Here is a 27,459-nt window from a genome sequence, read left to right as displayed (position 1 = left end):
CATGTTGCCACAGTGACCAACCCTCCTCCACTGCTATAGGGACAGACCCCCTGTGTCACCACGGTGACAACCCCCCCATCACCACAGTAAGCAGCCCCTTAGCATAGCAACAACCCTCTCTCTGTTGCTATAGTAACAACCCCTGCTCACCATAGTGACTGACCCCTCTATCACCAAGGCAACAGCTTCCTCCCCCATCACCATAGGGATGACACCCCTACATCACCATGGCAACAGCCCACCCCACTACAACAGGGCCCCTGTATCACTATGGTGACAGACCTCCTTCTATTGCCATGGCAACAGGCTGCTGTCCATGGTAACAACCTCCTCCCTGCATTGCCATAGTGACAGACCGCTCCCCATTGCCATGGCAACAGTCCTTCCCCCCAAATCGCCATAGCAACAGGGCCCCACCACCCCCAACAACACTGCCGGTTACCATGGCAACCCCACCAGCACGCCCTGGGCCTCCGCAGCCACAGAGAATGCGGCGGGACGGGCTAGAGCGGCCGCTTCCTTCCCCGCATGGAGCTGAGGTAGAAGGGTGCCTGCTCTGGCCAGCTACTCAGTGGTACAAGGAACAAGCGGGCCGGTTTAGGCCCACGTGCGCTCTTCTCTATGGTCGTGGAGGTCCTGGGGCAGAAAGCCCATAGAGGGTGGCCATGGGGCAGATGCTAAAACCCCCAGCATAGGGGCAGAAAGCCAGCGGGGCGAGAGGCCATTTACCCAGTTTATTCGTTTCTTGATAAAACCAGATGCAGCGCTGGGGGCAGCCGCGGCCCCAGGGGCCGAGGGGGGCCAGCCACCCCCCATCCCTGCTCACCATGAGGCACCAGGGGCGGCTGGGGTACAAAACCGCCGGCAGCCCCTTCCTGGGGTGAAGGCGAGAAGGGAAAGGGGTCCAGGCGGCCCCACACCGCGGCAGGAGCGAGCCCTGCTGCAGCCGGCACCCTGCTTCCTCCCCTTTCCCTCACAGAGGGGGCAAAGAGGTGGTCCCTCCCCCCAGCGATCAGGCGCGCACAGGCTGCGGATCTAGGGTTGCCTTCCTCCGGCGCGCGAAGAGGAGTGGGCCGCTCCGGGCGGACGCAGTCCCGCGGGCGATGCAGTCCGTCGCCGCGCCCTCACCTGCTCCCGAGGATCTCCTCCGTGGCCAGGCGCGCGAGTTTATTGAAGTCGAAATGGAGGTATTTCCTCCAGAAGCGGCGGTCGCGCCCGTAGACCTGCGCCGGGTAGCAGGGGCTGCCTGCGCGGAGAGAAGCCCCCGCATTCAGCGCCCGGGACCGTCGCCCCCGCGAGCAGGCGGCGAAGGAAGGCCGAGCTGATGCATCGAGCAGCCCCCGAGCTGTGAAACGGGTTGGCACTAGAGGGAGGTGCAACCCTCCCACGCGGCAAAGCACCGGAGCCCCAGTGCCAAACCGGAGCGGGTCCGTGCTGGAGCCGGGCGGAAGAAACCCGGTTCTGCACCTCTTACCGATGCCGTGAAATATCCTGGCGATGGCTCTGCCGGAGAACTTCTCGTCCTGGCGGATGGCGAGGAAGTGCCGGATGTCCGAACGGATCTGGCTCTCCCAGTCGCGGAGCTGCAAAGGCAACAGAACAGGGTTCGTCCTTTCCCTCTCCTCCTCGCCCAGAGCCGCTGAGGGTCTCGGTCGGACAAGAACAACCCTCGGCAGTGCCCGTTTGCCTGTTGCAGCACAAGCGGATCGCTTGGAAACAGCATTGATCATCCACAATTGGAAAACACGTGTTAGACAACTCAAGGAGAGCTGGGTCGAGCAGGGAAGGGGAGGAATCAGACGAGCGACTTGCCAAAACAGAGGGAAAATGCTCTGTTTTAGCTCAAAAACACCTCTGTAATTGCCCGGGCATCACAGAGCCCGCTGACAGCCGTCGTTTTCTGCCTCCTGCAGAACAATACTCAGAGCCGTCAACCCAGTGTTTCCTCCCCTCCTCTTTCAGCCCTTGACAGCGTGGGCAATTTCTTTCCCTGGAGCAGTGATAAAGAACAGCAGCCGCCAGCTCTTTGCAAAAACCCAAAGGCAAATTAAATGCTTTCCGACTTAAACGCACGCACGCGGAGCATGTGAAGTTCAGATGCGATGTGCTTCGACCGCCACTTGGAGGGGCCTCTGGGATGAGCAGCGATTGCAAAGGATTTCGAAGCTGCTTCCAGTCCAGCCCAGTGTGCCCCAGTTTCCCCTCTGGGAAGGGATCCCTGGGATGGCAACACTGCACGTATGCGGCACCAGAACGACCAGCCTGCGGGCGATCCAGACGTGCCAAACCGGCTCCCGATAAAAGACGGGATTAGCTCACCTTGGCATCGCTGAGGGCCTCTTCCTCGGTATCGCTCTCGCGGCCAGGCTCGGCCTGCTCTCCGGAGGGTTTCTCCTCAAAGTAGTCCCTGAGCAGGGCCTTCAGGCGGGAGCTCCTCTCCTCCTCCGCATGCTCGGGATGTGGGTCACAGGTCCGGAAGGCCACGCTGCTCCGTGACACAAGCGTCAGCCGCGCCGCGGCTCCAAAAGAGCCGCGAGCTCCGAAACGGGCCCGGGGAAGGAAGGGAGGCTGGGCAGCTGTGCTGGGAACAGCCCCCTTCCCTTGGGGTGTACGGCGTGGAGCCAGACTGCTGCCAGCCCGCGGGGTCGGACCCCCTCCCCGCCGCCCACACGCACCTCTGGAAGGCCTGGAAGCAGGCGCGGAGCTGGCCGAGAGCCATCTTCTCCCGGGCCACCACCCTTTGGTGGAGGAAGTCGCACACGGAGTCCAGCTCCTGGTCTGCGAGGTCACCGTAGGCGCGCAGGTGGAAGGAGAGGTCTCCGAACTCCACCAGGACGCCGCTTTTCCCGGTGCCGCGGCCGCCTGAACGCAGGAGAGCTCTGCTGAGCCCTCGCAGCAGCCCCCAGCAACCTCTCCGGAGGTGCAGGGGGGACGCGCGGCCTCCCAGCACCCACGCGGCGCCCCGGGCGGCCGGTACCTTGCTGCAGCCGCGGGTCCCACTGGAGCTGGCGCAGGGCTCGCTTCACGAGCGTCACCTCCCAGCCCATGGAGTCGCTCAGCGAGACCACGTCGAACTCCACGGAGCTGGCGCGGCCGTGGTCCCTCCCCGCCAGGCGCTCGCGGGCCAGGAACACGGCGATGGGGGGAGAGCTGAGGGCAGCGGAGAGCAGAGAGCCGCTGGCGCTTGGCTCGAAGCCGAGGACCAAGGCGAAACCACGCCGCGGGGAGAGGGGTCGCGCCGGGACCGTCCCCGGGGGCGAGCGGGGCACCGCCACCCCAAGCGCCGTCCTCTCGTCGCGGCACGGCTCTCACCTCCTCGCCGCGGCCCTGAGCTGCTGGGGGCCCCCGTAGCACAGCACGCGGCAGGAGGAGTAGGTGGGGGGCAGCAGCTTGAGCCAGCGCCGCGGGTGCAGCTCCAGATAGCACAGCAGCGTCTCGATACCTGCAGGAGAGGAGAGCTGAGCTGGGGGGGGCCGCGGAGGGGTCTGGCACGGCTGCTGACCTCCCTCACTCTGCCACCACCTCGCTCGGGACCTCCGCTGGGCCCCCCGAGCAGCTCCTGCCTGTGGGACCGGTGCCGCATCCCACTCCCAGTCCACCCTCTCCGCCGATGCCCACCTCACCTTCCTCGCGGACGTCCAGAGACTCCACGGTTTGCTGGATGGGGATGGCCCGCTCGTGCTTGTAACACACCCGCTGCTGCTGCTCCGCGCTCTGCCCCGCGGCCCGCGGAGCCGCGCCGGCGTCCTGCTCCTCCGAGAGCTCGGCCATTTCGGCATCGTCCACCTCCCCGCCCTGCGAGGGAATGCAGCGGGTTCATCGCGCCTCGTGGTGACGGGTTCACCGCGCACGGCAGCAGCGGGTTCACCGGGCATCGCCACGACGGAGGGAACGGGTAGGATCCTGCTCTTCTCTGGCAGAGCGTGCACAGCCCAGCTGGTTTTCCCCCCTCAAAATCATGGCATTTTCTGCCATTTTAGCCCATTAAAGGAGTTGACAGACGGGACTATCATGGGGCCCCCCAAGGGCAGGCAGCCAGGCCATGGGAGCAGGGCTGGGAGTCCTCGGCCGCACCTGGAGGGCCAGCGAGGCGGGAGGCCCCTTCCTCACCCCGGCGACGTCCTGCTGTTTCCGATGAAGCTCCAGGCACTTGCAGCGAGAGAAAACTTTCTGCACTAGCTTCTTGATGGTGAAAAAGTCCACAGTGTCGCCGTAGATGTGTCGCCTCAGTTCGTGGAGATCCCCGCCCTGCGGAGGAGAGGGGGACAGCAGAGACGGCGGTGAGCCTGGCTGCCGGGAGCCTTGTCCTGGCCTCGTCCTCGGCTTGGAGAGGGCAGGATAAGGGCATATCACTGCCCTGCTGGTGGAAGGACTTCTGTCCTTCCCTGGGGCCAAATGCCACAAGCCTCTAGATCACTTTGCTCCCGAACATGCTGTAAAGCTCCCTGGGTCACCTCGGGAGACAGCAGCCGCCTGAGCGGGTGCGTCCAATGGGACTGCGGTTTCAGGGCTTTGCAAAGCACCAGATCTGCGCAAGGCCCCATATTTTAGGGAGAAACCTCGCACTCTGCCAGCAGCCGTTACCTCCGGGTCCAAGAAGAGGTGGCAGTGGGCCGGCTCGCCGTCCCGCCCAGCCCGGCCGATCTCCTGCACGTAGCTCTCAAAGTTCTTGGGCATGTTGTAGTGCACGATGCCGCGCACGTCCGACTTGTCCAGCCCCATGCCGAAGGCCACCGTGGCCACCACCACTCGGAGCTGGCCACACATGAAGTTGTTCTGGACGCGGCGGCGCTCGGCAGCGGACAAGCCAGCGTGGTAGGCATCGGCGACCCACTTGAGAGGGCGGCGGATGCTCTTCTTCGCTGTGCCGTGGAGACAAGGCAGGAGAGAGGCTTTAGTGGCACTTCATTACCATCAGCAACACCACTTTTGATCATCAAAAGCACCTCGCAAACAGCTACTAATTAAATCAGGGATGAAAATGAACAGCAAACACCAGGAAAGAGACAGCCACAGCCTGTCTGAGCAGAAACTAGCTGCTGGCAGGGCAGGAGCAGGGCACCCTCACTCCAGGGCAAAGGAGCGCAGGTGGAAACAGTCAAGGTGATCAAAAACAAACACAGCTGAGACCAAGCCCACAAAGCGAATCGCTCCAGCAGTATTTTAAGCAGAGGTGGGTCCTGAGGAACCTCAGCAAGGCAGTGGGCAGGGATGGTCCAAGACCCCCAGGCTGCTGTTCACCACTGGGAGAGGGCTCCTGTCCCGCTGCGCTGACCCGTAGGCATACGGCCACACAATTCTCTTAAGCTTCTCTTGTTGGGTCATAAATAAGTGCATTTTACCTGGTGCCTGCTGTGGTCTCAGCTGCGCAGCAATTTGTTAACTTAAGCCCACAGCTGAGCTGTGCTGTGCACCCGGGGGAAAAGGGCCCAGCAGGATCCCTAGGGCCCAAACTTCCAACACTCGGAGAAGGCAGAGCTCGGCCGAGATGACAGAAGTTATAATTTAGAGTGCAAGAACAAAGACTCTACGCCTCGGATATTAGGCTTGGCAAGAAAACCCTAGAGAGCAGCATAATTAAGGCTCCCTGCATACAAAAGAAACAAACATAAAGCCTGGTACAAACAACAGCTAATCATCATCTGTCATTAGAGGCTGTCATCAGAAAAATCAAAGCCAAGCTCTAAAACCTCTGATGCAGCCAGAAGACAAATGCTTTCGTGATCCTGCTGTCAAGAGCAGCGCTCTGCGCCCGGGGTGAACGAGCAGCGGGGAAGCTGGGTTTGAAGCACGAAGCGGCTGATGGAGGCACTGCTGGATTTCAGGGGCCAGCAAGCTGCTGCGGAGAGCCCCACGCAGCAGGGACGAGCACTCTGCGTTAGCGGATCTGCCTCCAGGGCCAGAGCGAGGGCCACGTCCCTACCCTTTGCTTTCTTCCTTTCCCCAGAGCTGTCATCCTGCCCTGGCTCCCCGGCTGCCGCGGACTCCCTGAGCACCGTTCCTTGGAGGCACGTGCGGATGAGCGCCGCGATGCGAGCCGTCTCCTCCCGGCGCGTGCAGTACACGATTATGGAGTCCAGGCACCCAAACCGCTCCCCCCGCAGCAGGGAGATCAGGGCCTGCAAACACACAGAAGACGACGAGCCTCTTTTCAAGCCGTGGGGCTCGCTCTTTGGGAAAGCCCTATAAGAGGGCTGAGACTCTCCTCTCCCAGAAACACCTCATCTGCCCCAAAACTGGTGCATCCCAGCAACAAACTTGAATCTTGCTGTGAAGTCCCAGAGGATGAATGGTGGGACCCAGCTTCATGCACGCACAAGGATATGGGGTACCTCCCTAGCTGCGCCACCCCGACTTGCAGCAGGCAGGCAAAGGGGGAGACCCAGCCAAGCTGGGCCAGCAGAGCACCTCTATTTCCTCAAAAATCACACAATCCACGGCCAAGCCCGGGGGAAGAACCGGCAGAGACCCGTCCTTGCCGCTACCTGATCTCTATCCCTGTCCATCGAGACAGAGAGGCGCAGGTTCGGAGGCACGGCGGCAGAGCGCACGGCTATTCCCTCGCCCTCCTGCATCCCGAGGTGCTGGGCCACGTCCTGTGCCGTGGCCAGGGTGGCAGTAGCTGTGAGGCCCAGGAAGCAGCGCACGCCCAGGCGATCCCGGAGGACCTGCGAGGAGGAAGGAACGAGGCTCACCCGCGAGGCCGGGGGCTGGGGTCTTACCTCCGCTGGCCCCCCCCCCTCGCACCTTGCAGAGCCGCAGGTAGCACGGGCGGAAGTTGTGGGACCACTCGGAGACGCAGTGAGCCTCGTCGATGCAGGCGAAGGCCACGGCGGGGAGCTGGTCGGCGGAGGGCAGGCAGCTGGACCCCGAGCCGCCTCCGCCCACCAGGGCCTCGGGGGACAGCAGCAGCACGTGCACCTTGCCCTTCCTCACCTGCGGGACGGACGGTGCGGGAAGGAGAGTTGCCCCAGGAGTGTTTTACCTGTCCCCGCTGCCCAGAACGGCCTGGATGGGGGGCTGCCACCTCGTGCCACGCTGCCACCGGCCGTCTCGGCGCCGCTGGGCGACACCAGCCTCGGGACAACCTCGCCGGGGAGCGAAGCAGGCCCTGAGCAAACACACGATTCTCCCCCGGGAGGGCCGAGCCGCAGCCCCTCACCTTCTCCACAGCCGCCTCCCGCTGCGCCTTGCTCATGTTGGAGTGGATGCAGACAGCCTTCAGGCGCGGCGGCAGCCCCGAAACCTGGAAGCAAAGCCCGTTACCCACGCGGGTGCAGCTCTGACCCGCGTCGCGGCCAGTAATTGCGGGGGGAAACCCCTCGGTTGTCCACCTCCGTGGCCGCCACCTTCCCGGCGTCAAAGCCAGGTGCCGGTACCTGGTCGTCCATCAGCGACACCAGCGGGGAGACGACCAAGGTGACGCACTTGGAGCGCTTGTGGTAGAGGTAGGCGGGGAGCTGGTAGCACAGGGACTTCCCCATCCCCGTCGACAGCACGACCAGCGTGGACAGGCCTGGCAGAAGGAGAGGCTGCGAACTTACCGGCGGAGGTGGCACAACGGGGGAGAACCGGGCACGTCCCAGCCGCCCCCATGCGCCATGCAGGGTAGGGGAGCGGAAGGATCCCAAACCGCAGGGCGGCTGGAATGAAGGAAGCTCGAGGGGAAGCAAACCCACCTGAGAGGATCCTCATGACAGCCACCTCCTGGCCTGGGCGGAAGGAGCTGTACCCCAGCTCCGACAGAGCCTGAAACACCTCCTCGGGGGTCTCTGCACGGGGGGAAACACGGTCAGTCAGACCCCAGGCTCAGAGGAACCAGAGGAGCACCTGGGTTCGCAGAGGGAGCTGCCAGCCCCTCCAGCAAGGCCCAGGAGCTGTAAAGGGGCTCTGGGAGCAACGTGTGGCCAACTGTTTAGTAATGGCAGATGCTATTCCCACTGCGCCTGTTCTCCCTGGGGAAATGAGGCCAAGAGCAAATTGAGAGCAAGTCCTTGTAGCAATGTATCCCGACCCCAGCAGGGCTGTAAATCCCCGGAGGACTAGCTGGAGCTGGAGCTTGCAAAGCAACGTGCTCCGCACAGCATGCAAATCAAACAGGGCCAATGTCCGCTCCGCGGATGACACCTTTCCAAGCAGCGATGGCTCGGGAGCGACGGCGAGCCCACCCTGAGGCAGGAGCAGCCATGAGCCTGGCTCGCTCAGCACCAGAAGCGCAGGGACCTTACCTCCCACCTTCCCGTCTGGCCCCAGGCCGTAAAGGGGCTCCATGGGGGCCGGCGGAGCGGGTGGCTCATACGCCGGCCTCTGCACATCCAGGTAAGGTGCCTCCTCCGAGACCTCCTCGTGCCCCTCCTGGCTGCTGCTTCTGCTCTCTGCTGGGGATGAAGTTGAAGTCACGTGCCACACGGCCCGCGGGCAGCTCTTCCCACCATGCTCAGATGGGACAGGCCCCCACCCACCCTTGACGCCCACCGCACGGGAGCGAGCCGGGTCGGTGGGTCCGTAACCTCCCAGATGCAAACCTGCCACCCCAGCGCAGCACGAGGCCCCATCCTGGCTGCTGCAGCCCTTTCCAGCCAGAAAAGCTGGTGCACTACGCTCTGGCCTTGCATCTTTCTCCAAAATTGCCATCTCTTCTCCCTCCCCGGCTTATTAGCAGGTCTGGGACAGCGATAACAACAGTGGATGAGAGGCAGTCACCCGCAGAGAGCGCGGACAGAGCGATCCCAGCAGGGCTGCGGAGCTGTTTACACCCCTGCCTGGCCTCTGGGACGCTGTAGGTGTGACTGAACTCCCGTGCTGCCCATGGCCATCTGCAGTCCTGCGACGGCTCCGCGACGGGGCTCCCCTTCGCTGGGGCAGGAGAAGGGCCGGGCATCCCGGCCAAGAGGCCTGGGTGAGCTCTAGCCAGGCACTTCCGCTTGGCTCAAAGGGACGAGCGGTTGCGGAGCCACTAGCGACCCCTCATCACGGGCAGATGAAGCTCCCAGCCCAGGGCAAACTGAACGGGCTCACTCGCCTGTGCAAACCACCCCGCCAGGTTGTTATCTGCCAATGTGGGGAAGCCAAAAGCTTCACCAAGGACAGGGTTCTGCAAGGCCATCAAAGAGCCTCACTGGCTGCAGCAGAAGGAGAATTAGCCAGGAGGAGAAAAAGAGGATTCCTGAGACATATTTTAGGCTGCTTTGGACCCAGGGAAGGCCTGCCAGCCAGTACAGGCCAGCCAGAGGGCTGGTGTTCCTCAAGGGGTTGTGTCTTGCTAACCAGTATGAACCCCAATTGGTGAGACAACCATCTGGTTCCACGCAAACCCTTGAGCATCACATACAAACAAACAACTTTCAGCTCTCTTCCCACAGGGAAAGGAAAGGACACAATTTGGTGGCCTCCGGAAGCTCATCCCGGGCAGCGTTGCTGCTCCAGAGCCAGCTGTGGCATCACCGGGGAGCAAGGCAGGCTGGGAGCTCGGCAAGCAAAGCCTCTGCCCGCACCGTCCCCACGGAGGAGCTGGTGGGGACAGAGCCCTGACAGCTCAGGGTCTCACCGGAGAGCTCTCGGTACACAGTGTTGGTCATCCGGGCCACTTCTTCCAACGTGGGCAAGGGAGCCTCCTCTTCGGCCGCGTGGCCGGTCTCCTCCAGCAGTGGATTAGCAGCAGCTGGGCCTGTTGGCGAGGGGCAGTCACGCTTGGTCAGCCACAGACCCAAATGCTCCGTGAAACAGGGCTGTCCTGGCATTGGAAAGCACCTTCTGCCCTCCCAAACGAGTCCCTGCAGATTTCGGTCGCTTGGAGGCAGAGAAGGTCCCAGTGCCCTTCTCTGTTTAGTTCCATTCACACCTAATCTTTTCACCCTCTCTTCCTACAGGCTATTTTCCCTGAGGTCCTTAAGTTACCAGCAGAGAGAAGCCGCAGGGAGATGGGAAAGCAAGACGCTTGTTCAGAAACAGCAAGCAGCCACCTAACCCTCCTCAAATGCTCTTCATGCCGAAGAGAAAGATCAACCTGCTGCCAGATCTCACCTCTGATCTACAGCTCTGTCAGGCAAACGGAGGGCTGAAGCCTTACCTCGGCCCTTGCACGCGGACGCCCAGTGCCCCGTCCCGCCACATCTGAAGCAGACGTCCGAGCTTCTGTCAAGGGACCTGCTGCCTCCTCCAAAATGCTCTCCTTTCTTCTGCCACTTCTGCTTCCACACCTGTAAAGCAAGCACAACCGCCAGCATTAACACACCAGCACGGAGTAACACTGCACGCAGCCGTGAAGCAAAGAGCCCTGGACCTGTTCATCGGCAGAGGACGGAGAGGCAGGAGCGACCCGAGCAGAAGCTGCGTTTTGATAGCTCACACGAGTGGGAGAAGGCCTTGCTGTCCCCTGCCCAGGTGTTCAGGCACAGAAGAAAATCCCACCGAGGGCTACTGAACACCAAGACCCCATCCTGGGGGTTGTGGGGGGTATCCTGAGGGAAGTGTCAGTATCTGCTTGCTCTGTTCTTCCCTGGATCTCCTCTGGCCGCTCTCAAAGACCAGGTGCAGGACCATTTTCATAACACGAAGGAAGAGGGAAAGCGAGTCACAACCTCAGAGCAGGCTCAAGCAGAAGCGTTGGAGAACCAGTGCCCAAGACCACCCAACACCGCAAGTCATCAGGGCAGCGATTTCACCCCTCGGTGTACATTTGCACATCGTCCAGCACTGCTGAGCACCAGCGGCTCACACACAACCCTGGCAAGGAGAACGCTACCACGTCCCCAAGCGAGAGCGGCCAACCCAACGGAGCTGCAGCCTGCACCAGCTGCGTCACGGGCCCAGGCCAAGCCTGTCGGTCTCCACAAACTGTCTTGAGAAGCGCCCAAGTTGTTTTCCTACTTCTTGCTCCCTTCGCCTGGGCATCGAGCTTTTGCAGAAATGCTGCATAAACAAGCTAAGCTTTAAAAATAAAGGCAGTTTTCTTCCAGCTAATGCTCTCCTCCCCCAGCTCCCTCTGGGCAGGTTTTCCTCTCTCACACGTGCGTGATGCACGCGCGCACAGCAAGTCCCAGCAACAGCTCAGCACTTCTTCCCCAGAAAGCTGATCTATATATCCAGCGTCTCCTGTCAGAGATGACCCCAAAGGATTTCATCCCAAAACATGAAGAGAGAGGAAGGAAAAAACAGCAAAAAACAACAAAGAAACCCCTACACTTTTGCAGCAGAGCAGGGAAGCAATGTGCCTCTGCCTTCTGTGTGCGGAAGCTGCAAGAACAGAGAAAATGAGAAGGCAGCAGCCCTTTGGGCACGCGCCTGTTTAACTTGAGACCCAGGTGATGCTCTGGTCTGGTTTACCTAGCTGGCAAGCGGGAGAAGCCCTGTGCAGCAAGAGGGTGAGCCGAGGTGAGGAAAAAGCCTCCTAAAGCCGCAGCGGCAGCTTTTCCAGATCTCTGAGCTCTCAGGCTCTCTGCATGTCTGCAACGTGGGGATTCGGGGACAGACGGAGGAGTAGGACCAAACTGCCAGTCTGGAGATGGCGCCAGGATCTGCACCCCAAAGAGCGAAGGCGGTGCCTCAGATTTGCTGGCAGCAGACCCACCCTCGGGCTGCCTGAATCCCCTCAACACCCGGAGCCCAAATAATCCAAACAAGGCTCAACAAGCTGTTCATCCAGGTGCCGTTACAGCCAGCCACAACAATGCAGAACGGGAGAGGGCTCGAGGCTCTTCGAACACACGCTTCCGATGCTTGCCTGTCTCACACACTCCTTCCAAGAAGGAGCTTTACTCGAATGTAAAAAGTAATCATCTTTGGGCAGAGACCAGAAATGCCACCTCCTGAAACACAGCCCTCTTAGAGAAGCAGATGAAATGCATCTTTAACGGTCATGCTTGCAACCCACACGCGTGCTGACGCCAAGCTCTTTCTGCTTGCACAGCTCTCTTCAGGGCAAAAACGCGGCAGCTGCTCGGCACAGTAAAGCTACACAATTTGGGATGGAGAGAGAAATCAACTGTATCCAATCAGAGCTGCACAGTGCGCGGGGGAAAGGGAATCGGAGTCGGAGCGCGGCTGCTGGGAGTGCTCGGCTGGAGCCGCGGGGTTCGGGGCACCTTTCGTTGGAAGGCGAGCTCGGCACCTCTGCTTAGCGTCTCCTTCGAGCGGGCTGGGATTTCCCCCATTCAGAGGTCCCCAAAACTCTACAGAAACCACGAAGTAAGGCAGTCGTTTAACATGTTAATGCCCCCAATACCTGCAGCTGGGTTTCCTTGCTGTCAGGGGCCTCAGCTGTCCAACAGGGCTGTTGAGATGATTAGGGAGAGGCTAACAGCATGGGAACACCTGCCGAGGCAGCAGCGCTTTACCTGTTTGCGGAGGCGATTTCCTTTCAACACGTAACCTCTAACGTGAGATTTCTTCTTGAGGTTAAGCTTGACGAAGTTGCCCTCTTTCCGCAGAGGTGCCCTGAAAAGTGAAACGGTCGTTATGACAAGCAGAACATCCCCTGGGTGTGCAAACGCAGCAGAGCACGTTGCTGGTGCAGGGCAGAAAGGCCAGGATCTGAAGGAGCAGGGAAGGTGGAGAGCTAAGATACCACCAAGCACAACTGCGGCAGCGCCAGGGAAACCATTCCCACCCGTTCTGCCCCTGCTGCTCCCAGCCAAGGCTTTCCGAGTGCTGCATAAGCTCCCCTCCTGTGGGAATCTGGGCCATAGAAAAGCTCTGACCCATGTTTATGGTTTTTCCCCCCACTCTGAGGGCCCCAGACAGAGCAGAGCGAGGAGGACACAGGCACCCATCACCCTCAGCACAAAGCACCTCTGGAAAATGTGGGCTGGGCATCCCCGGACAACCAGGGGGAAACTCCAGCCATCCCGACCCCCGGGCTAGCCAAAGGGAGGGCCAGACTCTGCCACGGTGCCTCCCAGCACAGCACCCACTGCACAGCATCACCCAGAACAGGAAAACAGGGAAAACGGGGAAAATGTCACCCCAGCTTCAGAGCCGTAAAAGCAGTAACTGAAAAACCCATTGCACAGTCAGCAGCACAGGGGGAAAACCTCATGTACACGTGGTCAAGCACAGCCCTCTCCACTTGCTATTTCATTTTATACATATATATTTATAAAAATAAAAACATATAATATAAAAAGGAGAACGGCAATCTCAGCTCCCACCTGCACCCACCATTGGCAGGACCCTACCCACAATCTTCGTTTTTTTTGTTTGTTTGTTTTGACTCATGCATGAAGTTAATGCTCTATATCTTTTCTTTCCTAAGTACGACTGAGGGGAGCCAACAGATGTGGATATTGTGGGAGAGGGAGAAAAGGCAGGCAGAAAGCATAAGTGTGTAAGAAAAATCAGGCTGAAAGAACCCACAGAATTTACTCATGAGAAAAAAAAAAAGCTCGTGCGGCCGGCACCCGGGCCTTGCCGGGAAGGACCAGCAGGAAGGTCGTGACTACCTGGCAGCGACGGGTCTGCTGGTGCGTCTGGGCTTGCCGTCGTCCTCAGCCTCTCCCAAGAGGTTTTCAGAGGGTGCTGACACCTCCTTCCCTTCCTCCTCGTGGGCTGCCGCGCGTTCCTCGTCCTCTCCTTCCCAGTCGTATTCGCTCTGCTTCGGCCTGCTGACGGCACCGCTGGCTCTCCGAGCTGAGCCCCGGCAGCCTGTCGCCGCCCTGGCCGTCCGCCGGAGCTTCGCGGGAGCTGCGCTGTCTCCCGGACCGGCCGCCCCGCCGTCTTCTCCAGCATCTCGTTGCCTCTTCCTCCTGGAGGCTCTGACCTTCTTGGACCGAGCGGGTCCATCCTCCGTTTGGCCAACGGCCCCTTCCTGCTCCGGGGGAGCCCTGCCAACCTCTTCCCGCTCTCCCTCCTGAGTGGCGACTTCGGAGACGCTTTCCGATTTACCTGCGCACCCTTTGATCGCCGATCCCAGGCCGCCCTCAAGCGCCAAGCTCAGGCCATCGCTCTTCCCTTTTCCAGCCTGCTTGCCCTGCCCTCCTGCTTGGTGCTCATCGCCCCCAGGGGCGGTCGGCTCACCGCTCTCCAGCACTGTGCCACGATGTTCTCCCTCCTTCGAGGGCTCGCGCCTTTTCTCCTGCTTCCAGCTCTCCGGCAAACAGTTCTCCAGGGGGGGAATATTCCCCCCTTCCAGGCACTGAGCTTCAGTGCAACTGTCTGGGTTGAGAGAAGGGACGCGCGAGTCCCGCTGCGAGGCAGGGCCTCGTTCTCCCTGCTCTGGGTCCTCGCTGTTCGGGGTAGAGACGCTCTCTTCTCCCGTCATCGCCTCTTCGCGTCCGGGCACCCCCTGGCACCTCTGCAGCCAGCCGGGATCCAGGGAGCCCAATCGCCGGGCCACCGTCTGCTTCAGCTGCTGGAATTTGTTCACCTGCGGCCTGGGCTTCACCCCGGCAGAGAGGACGATAGGGGCCAGCCCCGATACCGAGGGAGGGAGGAGGGGATCTTCCAGTTCACCTCGATCTGCTCCCCCTCCTGCACTGCTCTTCAAAGCCTCCCCGAGCGCCAGGTTTGGGGACGGGCCCTTGTCACTGCTCTCCAAACTCTTCTCCAGCTTGGGCACAGCCGGTTTCCTCCTCGGAGTCAGGGTCCTCCTCAGGGCCGGAGGCCTCTCCTGCAGTTGGAGGTAAATAAGAGCCGGTTTTCAGTCGTCTCTCCCAGCAGAGGCCCTGCGCTGCCCCTGCCCACGGGGAGATGCCACAAACAGCCTCCGAAACAGCCTTGGCCGCTCTCCACCCCGCCCCAGACGTGCCCACCTTCAAATCCAACCACACCGGACGAGACTTCCGTACATTCCCACCACAAGGGACAAACCTCCAGCAGCAGCCCCAGATTTGCTCCTTTTGGGATTCCCTGGAGAAATCACCGGCAGAGCTGGCTGCATTTTGCAGGCTGCAGGATAGCAGCAGCACGTAAAGCTGTGACACCTCGAAAGCCCCCCACAGCCTTAACTTGTGGGTATTTCCTATTCCCAGCTCCCATCCTGCACTAACAGAGCGGCAAGGATGGCTGTGGCAGGAGGGACCGCGACTCAGAGCCCCTTCTGGCCAGAGGCCCCACTGCCCTCTACCAAAAGGCAGCCTGGGCCACCGGCCACGTCTGGTGAGCAAACACAAGCCTTTAAATGAAGCCTGCATCCTGCCGAGATCCTTCCAGCAAATGCTGAACGCAGCCCGGTCTGAAGAAGAGCGTGGTAGCTCTCCAGCAGGATTGCCCAGAAGAGCTAGACCTGGTCTAACAGGCTGCAGCAAGGACATTTGTCTGTGTTTCACCACTCAGAAGAGAAGCTCCTGTGTGACTGCATCTAGACAACAGTATTTCAGAGGGCTTTTTACAACAGTAACCGCAACAGTTAGCGGATATCCAAACCTAACCTCCATCCTTGCTACAAAACACCAGCTGTACGCTACGTTTGAGGAAAAAGGGTCACAAACAGCTTCAGGAGGAGCTTCTCTCCACTGCGTGCCACCCACTCCTACAGATGCCTCCAAGGCATGAGAAGTTTCCCTGAGAACAAGGGCAGCAATTGCTGTTTTTCTCTTTTTTTTAAAAAAAAAAGTGGAAGCCACCACGTCTTGCAGCTTGCTTAAAGCCAACATCTTGACCCAACCGCAGCTCGTGCGAGGTGTCGCATCCTCAAAAGCCCTGTCCACTCGTGTACCGTTAATACCTGTCCGTGTCCCCTTTTGCGAGCCCGTGACCCACACCGCCATCACCCCAGCGCCGGTCCCTGCGAGCCCAGACCTTTACGGCCGCCCCGAGGTTCGACTTCAGCTTCATCCCGAAGTACTGCGCAGAGGCTTTCAGCGCGTCCTGGACGCGGGGGCTCAGTCCGGGGGCCTTCGGCTGCCGGTTCAGATGTGTCCCCCAACAACCAGAGTCCGGCACCTGGAATAATGCAAAGAACAGTTAAATCCACACAGGAGCCTTTCTGTGAGCGCGAGCCAGTTACGGGGAGACGCATCCAGTTATTTCTGGGAGGGGAAAGGAGCTGCAGAGCTAGAGAATACGCCTCTGTATGGCAATATATTGCAGCGTGCTATTTATCAGCCAAACGTAGCCCTTTGGAGTGAAAAACGGCAGCCCCAGAGCATATATATCACCTTGCAGCCCTCCAAGAGCTGCAGCCCAGGGGCAGGAACCCTCCCCAAGCGCAGGGGCTTCCCTGGTTGTTGGCCTGCTAAGACCTCACCACGCTGCAAACCGCGGCTGTTAATCTAGAGGAAAGGAGCGGTGTACTGAGCCCAATAAAATGGGATTTTGTCTAGAAACCTGGGACTCTAAAACGTGTAATAGACTGTGGCCATTAGGCCTTCCACCCCTATGATACAGCGTCCTTATAGTCTCAGTACACTCTGCTTCTAGCGTCTCACTCTTCTGCTGAGTCAAATATAGGCATTATACAACGCTATTAAGACACTTTTCCCTTCAAAGGTGAAATAAACCACCTTATAAAGAGGCAGAATCAATGGAGTTTTTCCCACAGGGTAATAAGCAGCAAAGGCGGCTTAAGAGGGACGCTGCAGAAAAGCCTCCTATTCCCCACCAGCTTTCACATTGCAGCTTTAGAAAAGAAAGTTCAGTGCAAAAACAGGAAAAATTGTCAAGGGTGCTAATCACTGTGGGGAAAAGCAGGAGGGGCCTGGCAGAGAAAGGGCTTCTTGAAACACCAGTTTTGGCTCCGGCGGACTTTGGGCCCAATCCTGCAACCTCCCCAGATCCCAAAGCACTACCGTCAAGGCAGGTCCTGCAGGTTTGAGCCCGTGGGGACTCCCGGAGACGAACCCACCAAGGGGTGGCTAAAGCACGGGTTTCTCTGGTACCTGCTCCACGGCCGGGGTTTCCTTAGCTGGCGGCTGGCAGAGCGGGCTGGACCGGGGAAGATCTGATTGCTCTCTGCGTTGCTTCAGCATTTTATATTCTTTGTAGAGCTCTGCGCATCAAAACACAGATTATTAAGGCTGATTTTCAGCAGATTGATGGAATACACATGCTTACTGGAAAATCCAAGCAGTAATTCCCAATTTGGGAACATCAGCAAGTCTCGTAAAGGGCTTCCTCCAAATTTCAGGCACACCCTCACTAAAATCGGCGTGAGCGATTCCCACCCACGCAACGAAGCACCCGCAGCCCTGGCTGCTTGCGGGGGTGGCAGCGGGAGCCCAGTGCTGGGACGCGCCTCTCGCGAGCTCCTCCGCACCGGCAGCTCTTCCCCCCTCAATTCAAGCTATCCCATTCGCAAGCTTCATGCAGGAGCCCTGGGATTTCTCGTTCCCTGTCACACTTTTCAGGAAGGGAGAAGAGCCCTGATTCGACGCCCCTCAGGATCCCTTCCATGTGGTTCCAGACTCCAAAGATTTCAATATCTCTAAAGAGACGGTACCATTCCCTATTTCTAAGAGAAATTTTGCCTATGAACACCCAGCTGTACACTGTCACTATAAATACCGTGTTTGCCCAAGTAATGGCTGTGAGCAACCCCTCCACGCGTGTTTTGACTTAAAAAAAACCAGGCTGCGCAGAGCTGCGGGCAGCCTGCAGCACGCGAAGGGCCACGGGGCGCAATTTCCACCTGCGCGCGGTGATTGGGACCGCAAACCCCGCATCCGCGCCCCGGGAGCCGAAGGGGAGCTGCTTCCCCGGCGCAGCCCCTACGGCCGCCGCCGAGGTCCGTGCGCCCACGTGGCAGCGGGGTTTCTCCCTGCCGACGAGCAAACGCTCCCGCAGCGCGTGCCGGCACGGCTGGCACTTACTTCTGGTGTCCTCCGGAGCCTCCTCGATGTCGGTCTGCAAGACAGAGACAGGGCTGTCACGGGGGGGACGAAGGTGCAGCGCGGCCGCGGGAGCCCCCCCTCTCCCTTCCTGCTGGGGGCCAGCCCAGGCTTCCCCAAACCCCCCCGTCCGCAGCCTCCCGCCGGCGGACGGGCCGGGAGGTTCGGGGCTCCTCCTCGGCAAAGCGGGAAAGCGCAGCTCACGTACGACGTTATTTCAGGCGACCGAGCAAACCTGCCGCCAGGGAACGACAGGGCTGACGCTCCCAGTTCACGTGCAAAATAAATCAAGCACAGAACGGCCTGGGAAAAGTTACAGCTTAAGGTGTAGATGCTGCCAACAATCATACGCGCAGCTCTCCTGAAGCTTAGGTTTCATGGTAAAACTAACGGACTTGCACAAAAATGCACTGTTATTTGCTGCGTTTCAGCGGGCCAAGACGCACGCAGCGGTGATGCCGGCTCAGCACGGTGCTGGTGCAACCGGAGGGGAAGAGGCGCAGGTTGTCTCACGGCAAAGCGAGATTTGCCGCCGGGTTTTCCTCATTTCCCCACCCCGTTTCCCTCCCTCTCCCCAGGTTTCCCTGAAGGGCAGAGAGCTGCTCAAAACCCCACGGTCTTGGGAGGAAGCCGAGACCCGGCTTGCCACCCCACGGCTGACGCAGCAGAGCGGCGTCCCTCATTGCAAAGGCTCCCGGCCCCCCCAGGCTGCGGCACAGCCGCGAGGGGACAAAGAGACCTTTGTCACCGCTGTCTGCTGACGGGCGTTTATATGTTCTTGGAAAAGCCGCGGTGGGGCCAGAAGCGTCGTGTTTGTCCCCAGCCCCCGGACGGGTTTGTTCTAGCACAATTTCTTCAGCGTCATGTATAAGATTTAACCTTTTAGAAACGGGCTCTGACTGGAGGAGAGCGGTCAAGCCCAAGGAAAGTCCCGGCAGCCAGGAGGTTTTGACGCTCATTTAACCCTTCCATTTTCTGTGGCTGCTTGCTCACGTGCACCGCAGCGGTGCTAAATGGGGCACGGGAGCTGATATCGTGCTTTTTCAAAGACCACTTGCTCATGGGTTGAAGACCACCGGTTACCGGTGGATTGAGAAAACCCGACAACCTCCCTGTGTACCTCAAGCTCCTGTTCCCCTGCTGCCTTTAAAACCCGTCAGCTCGCTGGTGGGCGGACACCGAGGTGACTCCCCGAGGAAGGTCTCTCCCGCTGAACCTCAGCTCCCAACCGAGCAGTATTTAACAGGCAGCAAGGAAGGACGGAAGAGGAAAGGCTTCCTCGGTACCTCTTTTTGGGAGCCCACCAGTCCGAGTCACGCGAGCCTTCCCAGGCGGAAAGCTCGGAAGCACGTGCTGCTTTTTCTAATATTAAAAAGAAAAACCAACACCCGCTACCCTAAAGAGCATCCCGAAGGGCTCCCTTTGCTCTTCTCCTCCCCAAAACCAGATGCAGAGGGACGCCAACGCCAGAGGGATGCCAGCGCCAGGCTCGATACTTCTTTCCGTCCTCGGCACAAGCCTCTGGAGCTCCCAGACCCCCGAGGCTCCCGCGTGCCCCCGCTCTCGCCAGGCACCTGGGTTGGTTTCCTCCGATGCTCCCGCAGGAACGCCGCCTCCCACCGCTTCAGCAGGACCTTGACCTCCCGGCAGCGGTCCATGGCGCCGGGGGAGCGGAGCGGCTCGGCCCAGCGCGAGGGGCTCCTCGCCTGGAGGCTGCACGAACCGCTGCGTTAGCCGGGAGGGAGCTGCCCCACGCCGCGGCCATGGGGGTCTCGGGGCCGGGACGAGGCCGGGGGGCAGCTCCGGTAGCCGGGCCCAGCCGTGGGGCAGAGCTGGGGCCCAAGGAGCACCGGGGCCCCCGGGCTAGCCAAAGCCCTGGCACCTGGGGGACCCCCTCCCCATTAAGAGCAAAGAGGGGCCCAGGCGTCCGGGCACCCCCAAGTCCGGGGAACCCCTCCCCCACCGGGGGGGGACCCAGGTGTTCGGGCACCCCCGAGCCCCAGGAACCCCTCCCCCACCAGGGGGGGGGCCCAGGCGTCCGGGCCCCCTGACCCCGGGGAACCCCTCCCCCACCAGGGAAGCCCAGGCGCCCCCGAACCCGGGGAACCCCTCCCCTCCCCTACCAGGGGGGCCCAGGCGTCCGGGCACCCCGAGCCCGCGGAACCCCTCCCCCACCAGGGAGGGGGCCCAGGCGCCCCCTGACCCCGGGGAACCCCTCCCCCTCCGGGGGGGGCCCAGGCGTCCGAGCGAGCGGCACGACCCCCGCACTCACCGCCGAGGGCCGGCACAAACCTCCCGCTCCCGCGGCGCCCCGGCCAATGGGAAGGGCGGAGCCGCGACGGGCGGCCGGGACACCCAATGGGCGCGCGGCGCGCAGAGGCCCCGCCCCCGCCGCGCGGTGTGCCGGCCCCGATTGGCGGCGGGCGGCGCCGCGCGTCAGCGCGCACACCCGGAAGCGCGGCGGGCCCGAGCCCGGGGCCGCGGCCGGGCCGGGCCGAGCCGAGCGGCGCAGCGCGGAGCCCGGGGGGCGCCGGGCGCGGTGAGGGGCGGGGCCGCCGGCGGGGGGCGGGGCGACATGGGGGGTCCTGAGGGTGGTCGGGGTTGGGGGGTGCCGTGGGGAGACCCTGGGGGGAGGGTCGGGGTTAGGGGGTGCCATGGGGCAGAGCCTTTGGGGGGGGGGTCAGGGTTGGGGGGTGCTATGGGGCAGAGCCTTTGGGGGGGGTCTGGGTTAGGGGGTGCTGTGGGGCTGCTCCTTTCGGGGGGGTCAGGGTTAGGGGGTGCCATGAGGCAGAGCCTTGGGGGGGGGTCAGGGTTGGGGGGTGCTATGGGGCAGACCCTTTGGGGGGGGTCTGGGTTAGGGGGTGCCATGAGGCAGAGCCTTGGGGGGGGGTCAGGGTTGAGGGGTGCTATGGGGCAGAGCCTTTGGGGGGGGTCTGGGTTAGGGGGTGCCATGGGGCAGGCCCTTTGGGGGGGCTGCTGTGGGGCTGCTCCTTTTGGGGGGGTCGGGGTTAGGGGATGCTGTGGGGCAGAGCCTTTGGGAGGGGTCAGGGTTAGGGGGTGCCATGCGGGGACCCTGGGGGGGGAAGAGTTAGGGGGTGCCATTAGGCAGATGCTTTGGGGGGGGTCTGGGTTAGGGGGTGCCATGGGGCAGACCCCTTTGTGGGGGGGGTCAGGGCTAGGGGGTGCCACAGGGAGCCTCTTTGGGGGGGGGAGTCTGGTTTGGGGGGTGCCATGGGGCAGACCCTTTGGGGGGGTCCGGTTAGGGGGTGCCATGGGGAGCCCCTTTGGGGGGGGTCAGAGTTAGGGGTTGCCATGGGGCAGACTCTTTGGGGGGGTCAGGCTTAGGGGGTTCCATGGGGGAGCCCCTTTGCAGGGGGGTCAGGGTTAGGGGGTGCCATGGGGCAGACCCCTTGGGGGGGTCCGGTTAGGGGGTGCCATGGGGGAGCCCCTTTGGGGGGGTCTGGTTGGGGGAGCCCCTTTGTGGGGGGGTCAGGGTTAGGGGGTGCCATGGGGCAGACCCTTTGGGGGGGGTCTGGTTAGGGGGTGTCATGGGGCAGACCCTTTGGGGGGGTCTGGTTAGGGGGGGCCATGGCAGAGCCCCTTTGTGGGGGGGGTCAGGGTTAGGGGGTGCCATGGGGCAGACCCCTTGGGGGGGTCTGGTTAGGGGGCTGCCACGGGGGAGCCCCATTGGGTGGCCGTGGCTAGGGGGCCGCCGCCATGTCGCGGGCTGAGCCCCTCTTCGCGGGGGGGCCCCTCATCGCGCCGCCCCTCACCCGCCCGCCCCTCACCGCTGCTCCCTCGCAGCCGAGCCGCCATGCACTCCCTCGTCTTCCTCTGCGCCCGCAAGCTGGCGAGCCACCACGCGGCCGCCCGCGCCGCCCTGGACCTCCTGCCCCGGGAGCTCTACGCCGTGCTCTTCAAGGCCGCCTTCCTGGACGGCCGGACGCTGGTGCTGCACGACCTGGTGCGCGCGTGGCCCTTCCCCGTCCTCAGCTTCCGGCAGCTGCTGCGCGCCTGCCGGCACTGCGACCGCGCGCTCCTCCAGAAGCCCAGCAAGCTCTGCGTGCAGGCCGTCCTCCTCGGCGTGGTGGCCTACCTCGACGAGGCGCTCCAGGACCGCCAGCACGGCTCCAGGTGCGGGCTGGGCGCCGGCCTCCTCTCCGGGAGCGGGACCGGTTCCTGCCCCATCTGCCAAGTCTGGGCCCACGCTTGGTGTGATGTTCCTCAGAGTTGTTGATGGCCCGAAGAGCAGCGAGGCCGCTGTGGGGGGAGCAGGGGGAACGAGGCGCGGAGCGGGATCTCCCAAGCCTCTTCCCTTCTGGAGATGAGGGCCAGCTACTTCCTTCTCCAGGAGATGGAAGTGGTGACGCTCGTCCTCGTGGGGTTCAACGCCCCGTTTGCTCCTCACAACCATCCTTGGGGTGCTGGTTCCCGGCGCGGTGCTCAGCGGGAGCTAGTCACGGGGTGACTCAACGCCGCGTCAATGCCGGATTTCTCTTCTTGCGCGTTCACTTGTCTCTTGTGTTTGCGCAGCAAGAGGCGGTGCCTGCAGGTGCTGGACATGACGGGCCTTCAGGACGACGGCGTGGACCACGGCCCCGAGAGCATGAGCCTGTGGTCCAGGACGGTGACGCTGGCCAAAGCCTGCATCGACCTCTCCAAGCGCCAGAGCAAGTGCGTCGAGCGCACTTCCAAGCGGAGGAAGGGCCCTTACAGCAGCGCGGTGGCCCCGCCGCCCCCGCGGCCCGTTTCCGTGGAGGTCCGCGTGGATCTCTTCGTCAACAGCACGTCCTACGGGGTCCTGAAGGACGCCCTGCAGAGCAACGCCCACAGCGCCCTGCGCCTCAAGTGCCGGGACTTCCGGGCGGAGGAGCTCTCCATCGCCAGCACCGTGGGCCTGCTGGAGTTCCTGGACCCCGGCAGCGTGCGGCAGGTGGACCTGCGCTTCAACAACCTGGGGCTCTCGGGCCTCCGGGTGGTCCTCCCGCACATGGCCAAGTTCACCAACCTCGTCAGCCTGAAGCTGCCCTACAGCAACATCGACGTGCGGCGGCTCTCGGCGGGCATGGAGGGGAGCCTCCACTACTTTGCCGCTCAGCTCGGGAGGCTGTCGCGTCTCAAGGAGCTGAATTTGGGTTCCTCCAGGCTTTCGGGGAAACTGAGGCAACTTCTCGGGTAAGTTCTTGATGTGGCAGAGGTGGGTGGCCGAGGGCTGTTCGGCAGCTTGGCCATCGCACTGCCATTCCCTCGTGCAGGTCTGTGTGCACACGGGCTTTTGATAACCACAGGAATGGTCCTCACCTAATCAAAGCTTCGGTGCAAGCGTTAGCTTGGCCGGAGTCCCCTGCCAGCTTGGATTTTTCAACCTGGGTGATTTCCAGCTCCAGTCTGCTGCTCTGATGGCTTCCAGGGGCTCGTGGTTATAACGTTTCTCTCCCACAGCGATCTGCAGGGTCCCCTGGAGAGCCTCGAGCTTGCCTTCTGCTACCTTCTCCCCAGCGACCTCAGCTACCTGTCCCAGAGCCTCCACACGCCGGCGCTGAAGAAGCTGGACCTGAGCGGCAACAACCTCTCCGACTCCCTGCTTCAGCCCTTCCAGCGCCTTCTGGGAGAGGCCTCGTCCTCGCTGCTCCACCTGGACATCATGGAGTGCCGCCTGACGGACGCGCACCTGGACGCGCTGCTGCCGGCGCTGTGCCGCTGCGCCCGCCTCCGCTACCTGGGCGTCTTCGGCAACCCGCTTTCCACGCGGGGGCTCAAGACCTTGCTGCAGAGGACGGCGGCCCTGGCGGACCTGCGCCTGGTCGTTTACCCCTACCCCGTGGACTGCTACGCCGAGCAGCTGCCCTGGCCGCCCTCCTCCTCCAGCCTCTTGAACGGCTCCGTGGACGAGGAGCGGTTCTCCCGGGTGAGCGCCGAGCTGCAGCGCATGCTGCTGAGCTCCAGCCGCGCCGGCGCCGTCTGGACGACGAACCTCTGCAGGCACAGCACCCTCGACTACTTCAGCTTGTAGCTCCGCGCGGGCTGGCGGCGGAGCGGGAGACGCATCCCGGACAGCGGGGCCGGGTGTTCCCGATGTCCTGCCTTCTGCTGTTTGTTGCGCGCGGCAATAATACGTTTGTACATGTTTTTTAACGGTATTTAGGGACTTGTTGCTCTGCTGGTGACGGTGGCCCGATGAGCAGCTCTGCTCTCCCAGAGCAGCTCCCTTTGCGTGTCCTTCCCCCTCCCCAGCCCACGGTGAACCGCGGCAGCACCCTCTGCCCGTCGTGCGGGCCAGATCCTGCCCTGCGCACCCCGTCTCTGGCACAGACGTGGCCACGGTTTCTTGAGCGCCAAGTTCACGCTGCCGCGGTGCGTCTGTTCCTCCTGCCCCTCCGCAACGCCCGTCCTCTGCCGGGGCGCCGTTCCGCGCTCGCAGCAAAGCGCCCCTGCTCCCAGCTCCGTCCCTTGGTCCCCAACCCCTCTTTCCCCCCAAAGTTTGGTGCCTTTTTCTCCTTCTCTCCGTGCTTTTCCAGGCCCTTCCAGCCTCCCCTGAACCAGCCGGCTAAAGCCCACGTTTCCAGCCCTGTGCTGGGGGGGGGGCACACGAGAGCCGGTCGTGCCCCGGGGAGCCGCCAAGCGCAGCCGCTTCGCCTGCGTTTCCTGGCCGAACGCTGCGCCCTTCTCGGGCTGTCACCGCGTCACCGGCCTCGGCCTCAGGGTGCCATGGCGGAGCACACAGAGCCTGACCCGAGCCGTGCAAAACCGCTTTACTCCACGCCAGCAGCAAAGGAGAGCCGCCTCGCCCCCCCCCCCAGCCACGCCGCCCCCCTCCCCGGCGCCGTGGAGCCACGGCGCAGCCCGCCCCACGCGGCAGCCGGCTCGCGGCCGCCTCCGCCTACAGCAGCCACGTGTCCGAGTGCTGGGTGCAGTAGCAGGACTGGAGCAGCAGCGCGTCCAGCTCCTTGTAGGGCTGCTCCCGCCAGTGAGGCAGCAGCGCCTGGTTGTTGAGGACGCGCAGGTTGGGCGTGCCGGCGCGCAGCAGGCCGTAGAGGCAGGCCCAGCGGCTCTGCAGCGCCAGCCGCGTCCTCCGGTTCAGGATAATGCCCCGAACCGTCTTCTTGACCCGCAGGGCGCGCAGGGCGGGCAGGTCGAGGCGGCAGAACACCAGCCCCCGGCTCTGCGACACGTCCAGGTACTCCAGGGAGCGCGACTCGAGGGCGTAGGACAGGCCCAGGTCCTTGACGGGCACCAGCACGTGGAGCACGAGCGTCTTGAGGCGAGGCAGCGCCCGGGTGAGCTCCCGCAGGACCTCGGGGCAGACGCCCTTGAAGCTCCAGAAGTACTTGAGCTCGAGGGTGTGGAGGTGCTGGAAGCGGGCGAGCGTGGCGACGGAGCGCGCCGACCAGTCGAAGGGCAGCTTGGCGCGCGCCAGCCCCGGCGCCTTCCCCAGCAGCTTCTCCAGCAGCGCCTGGAAGCGGCTCACCTGGTCCATCTTGGCCAGGCTCACCTGGGCCATGCTGCAGGCGCCGGGCGGGTGGGCGTCGGGCGGCTCCAGGTGGGTGAGCGTCCAGTTGAGCTCCAGCTCGCGCAGCTCCCCGCAGTGCACGCTGTCCAGGAAGCGCGAGAGGAACTCGGCCCACTTGGCCTCGTGGTCGCCCAGGTCGAAGCTGGCGCGCAGCAGGCGGGGGCTGGCGCGCCGCGAGGCCAGGTGGAAGGCGTAGCGGTGCACCCAGGCCTTCCAGCGCTCAAACTCCCCGGCGGACACCAGCGCCGCGTCCGCGCCGGGCTGCAGCGCCCCGAGCCTGGTGAAGTCGGCCACCCGCCAGAGCCGGGCCGTGCGGATCAGGCGGCTCCAGGCGCCGCAGACCAGCGCCGCCGTGCACTTCTCCACCTCCGAGAGGAAGGAGAAGACGTGCAGCTGGCAGTCCTCGGGCAGGCGGCTGAAGGGGAAGCGGGCCGGGGTGGCAGCGGGGCGGCGGCGCCGGCGGGCCGAGCGCCCGGAGCCGGGCACCGCAGGCAGGTCTCGCTGGCCGCGCTTCCTCTTGGGCGGCATCGCGGCTGCGCCCGGCCGGGCCTCAGCGGCGCCGGGCACCTGTGGGAGACGCGAGGCCTCGTTCGGGAGCCCTCGGCGGAGCGTCGCCAGGCTTTGCCCCCCCCGAGCCCCGCGGCCCGGGGAAGGGTCACGGCCCCCCTCTGGCTCCGCCTCGCTGCCTGCAGCCACCGGAGCGGCTTGGGGCCCCCGGTAACGGTACGGCGGGGCCAGGCCCGGCCCCTCTTCCCCCCTCCCCCGCCCCCGCAACCGCCCTGGGGCGACGCCGCCTCAGCCCTGCTGCCCCGGCCGGGCCCCACGGCCGCAGCCGCCCCCCGAACCGGCCCTGAGCCCCCCCAGAGGGGGACTACGACCCTTCCCCTCCCTCCCCCGGCCTCCTGTCGCCGCCCGACCCGGCCCCAGGCCCGGGGCCGCCGCCGTCCCCATGGCAACCGCGGCGGTACCTGCGGCGCCGCCGCCCGCCGCCATCGCGCCGCCGCTTCCGGGAGCCGAGCGGCGCCCGCAGGTGACGTCATGGAGCGCGCCGACAAGCGAGAGCAGGGCGGCGCCAGGCCAGAGCGTCGCCAGGCGACGAGGGAGGCGCCGCGGGCGGGCGGTGGCGCTGCAGGGCCCGACGCGGGGCCACGGGGGCCCCCACGCCCGGGGTCATGGGGGAGCCCCAAAACCTGGGGACCCCAAAGCCGGAGTCATAGGGGAACCCCGAAACCGGTGTCATCGGGGGACTCCAAAGCCGGGGGCATGGGGAACCCCAAACTCGGGGTCATGGGGGCACCCCAAAACCGGGGTCACAGGGAACTCCAAACCCAGGGTCATGGGGGAACCCCCAAAGCCGGGGGACTCCAAACCCGGGGGACATAGGGGACCCCAAACCCGGTGTCATGGGGGAACCCCAAACCCAGTCATGGGGAGACCCCAAAACTAGAGTCATAAGTGACCCCAAACCCGGTGTCATGGGGGAACCCCAAACCCAGTCATGGGGAGACCCCAAAACCGGAGTCATAGGTGACCCCAAACCTGGGGTCATGGGGAACCCCAAACGCGGGGACATGGAGGGACCTCAAACACAGGGGACATAGGGCACCCCAGAGCTGGGAGGGAAATGGGGGACTCCAAAGCTGGGGGACATGGGGAACTTCAAACCCAGGGGATCACAGGAGAACTCCAAACATGCGGGACCCCAAACCCAGGTGACGGGGGGACATCAAGCCTGGGGATCCTGGGGGACCCCAAATCCAGGGGTCATGGGTGATCCCAAACCTGGAGGAACATACGGTGACCCCCAAATCCAGGTCACAGGGGACCCCAAACCTGAGAGGGACAAACTTGTGGTCATGGAGAGACCCCCAAACCCGGGGTTATGGGGGGGGAAGGACCCCAAATGCGGTGGACACGGTGCACTGCAAATCTGGGGGTCATGGAGGTGGCCCCAAGCCTGGGGACATGGGGGTCCCACAAACCTGGAGGGGACACAGAGAGACCCCCCCATACCCAGGGGAGACATATGGGGGAGTCTCCAAACGCAGGGAGTCATGGGGATCCCCAAACCCGAGGGGACATGGGGGATTCACAAACCTGGGGGAACATATGGGGACCCCACACCCAGGGAGGAAGTGTGGGGTCCCCAAACATGGGGAGGGGGCCATGGGGGGGTCCTGAAACCCA

The 27,459-nt window shown here is 63.0% G+C and overlaps 3 protein-coding genes across 8 annotated transcripts; 1 reads left to right on the top strand and 2 right to left on the bottom strand.

Moving 5' to 3' along the window:
- Positions 1–720: 720 nt before the first annotated feature.
- Positions 721–22,270, bottom strand: RECQL4 (RecQ like helicase 4). 6 transcript variants are annotated; one of them, XM_064507952.1, is made up of 25 exons: positions 21,551–22,270; positions 19,337–19,475; positions 17,745–17,778; positions 16,815–16,924; positions 15,736–15,879; positions 13,440–14,605; positions 12,336–12,435; positions 10,070–10,199; positions 9,548–9,667; positions 8,229–8,378; positions 7,680–7,772; positions 7,380–7,516; positions 7,163–7,246; positions 6,748–6,936; positions 6,486–6,668; positions 5,924–6,119; positions 4,585–4,862; positions 4,075–4,248; positions 3,624–3,795; positions 3,313–3,442; positions 2,978–3,150; positions 2,676–2,862; positions 2,320–2,485; positions 1,475–1,583; positions 721–1,345 (listed from the first exon to the last, which is right to left on the bottom strand). In XM_064507952.1, the coding sequence occupies exons 1-25, from the start codon at positions 22,174–22,176 to the stop codon at positions 1,125–1,127; spliced, it is 5,211 nt and encodes a 1,736-aa protein (XP_064364022.1). In that variant the 5' UTR covers positions 22,177–22,270; the 3' UTR covers positions 721–1,124. The 6 variants fall into 6 exon arrangements, with proteins under 6 accessions (XP_064364022.1, XP_025972970.2, XP_064364024.1 ...); XM_026117185.2 differs by having other exon boundaries at positions 721–1,246; XM_064507954.1 differs by having other exon boundaries at positions 4,111–4,248.
- Positions 22,246–23,775, top strand: LRRC14 (leucine rich repeat containing 14). The gene is made up of 2 exons (XM_026117188.2): positions 22,246–22,937; positions 23,205–23,775. Exons 1-2 carry the CDS (start codon positions 22,246–22,248, stop codon positions 23,773–23,775), a joined length of 1,263 nt encoding a protein of 420 aa, XP_025972973.2.
- On the bottom strand, positions 23,113–26,327 carry LOC112993490 (uncharacterized). The gene is made up of 2 exons (XM_064507956.1): positions 26,241–26,327; positions 23,113–25,839 (listed from the first exon to the last, which is right to left on the bottom strand). The coding sequence occupies exons 1-2, from the start codon at positions 26,310–26,312 to the stop codon at positions 24,643–24,645; spliced, it is 1,269 nt and encodes a 422-aa protein (XP_064364026.1). The 5' UTR covers positions 26,313–26,327; the 3' UTR covers positions 23,113–24,642.
- Between the last annotated feature and the right edge of the window lie 1,132 nt (positions 26,328–27,459).

The sequence above is a fragment of the Dromaius novaehollandiae genome, chromosome 2 (assembly GCF_036370855.1).
Source record: "Dromaius novaehollandiae isolate bDroNov1 chromosome 2, bDroNov1.hap1, whole genome shotgun sequence".
NCBI classification, from domain to species: domain Eukaryota; kingdom Metazoa; phylum Chordata; class Aves; order Casuariiformes; family Dromaiidae; genus Dromaius; species Dromaius novaehollandiae.
This window is presented reverse-complemented; position numbering and strand designations above follow the sequence as displayed.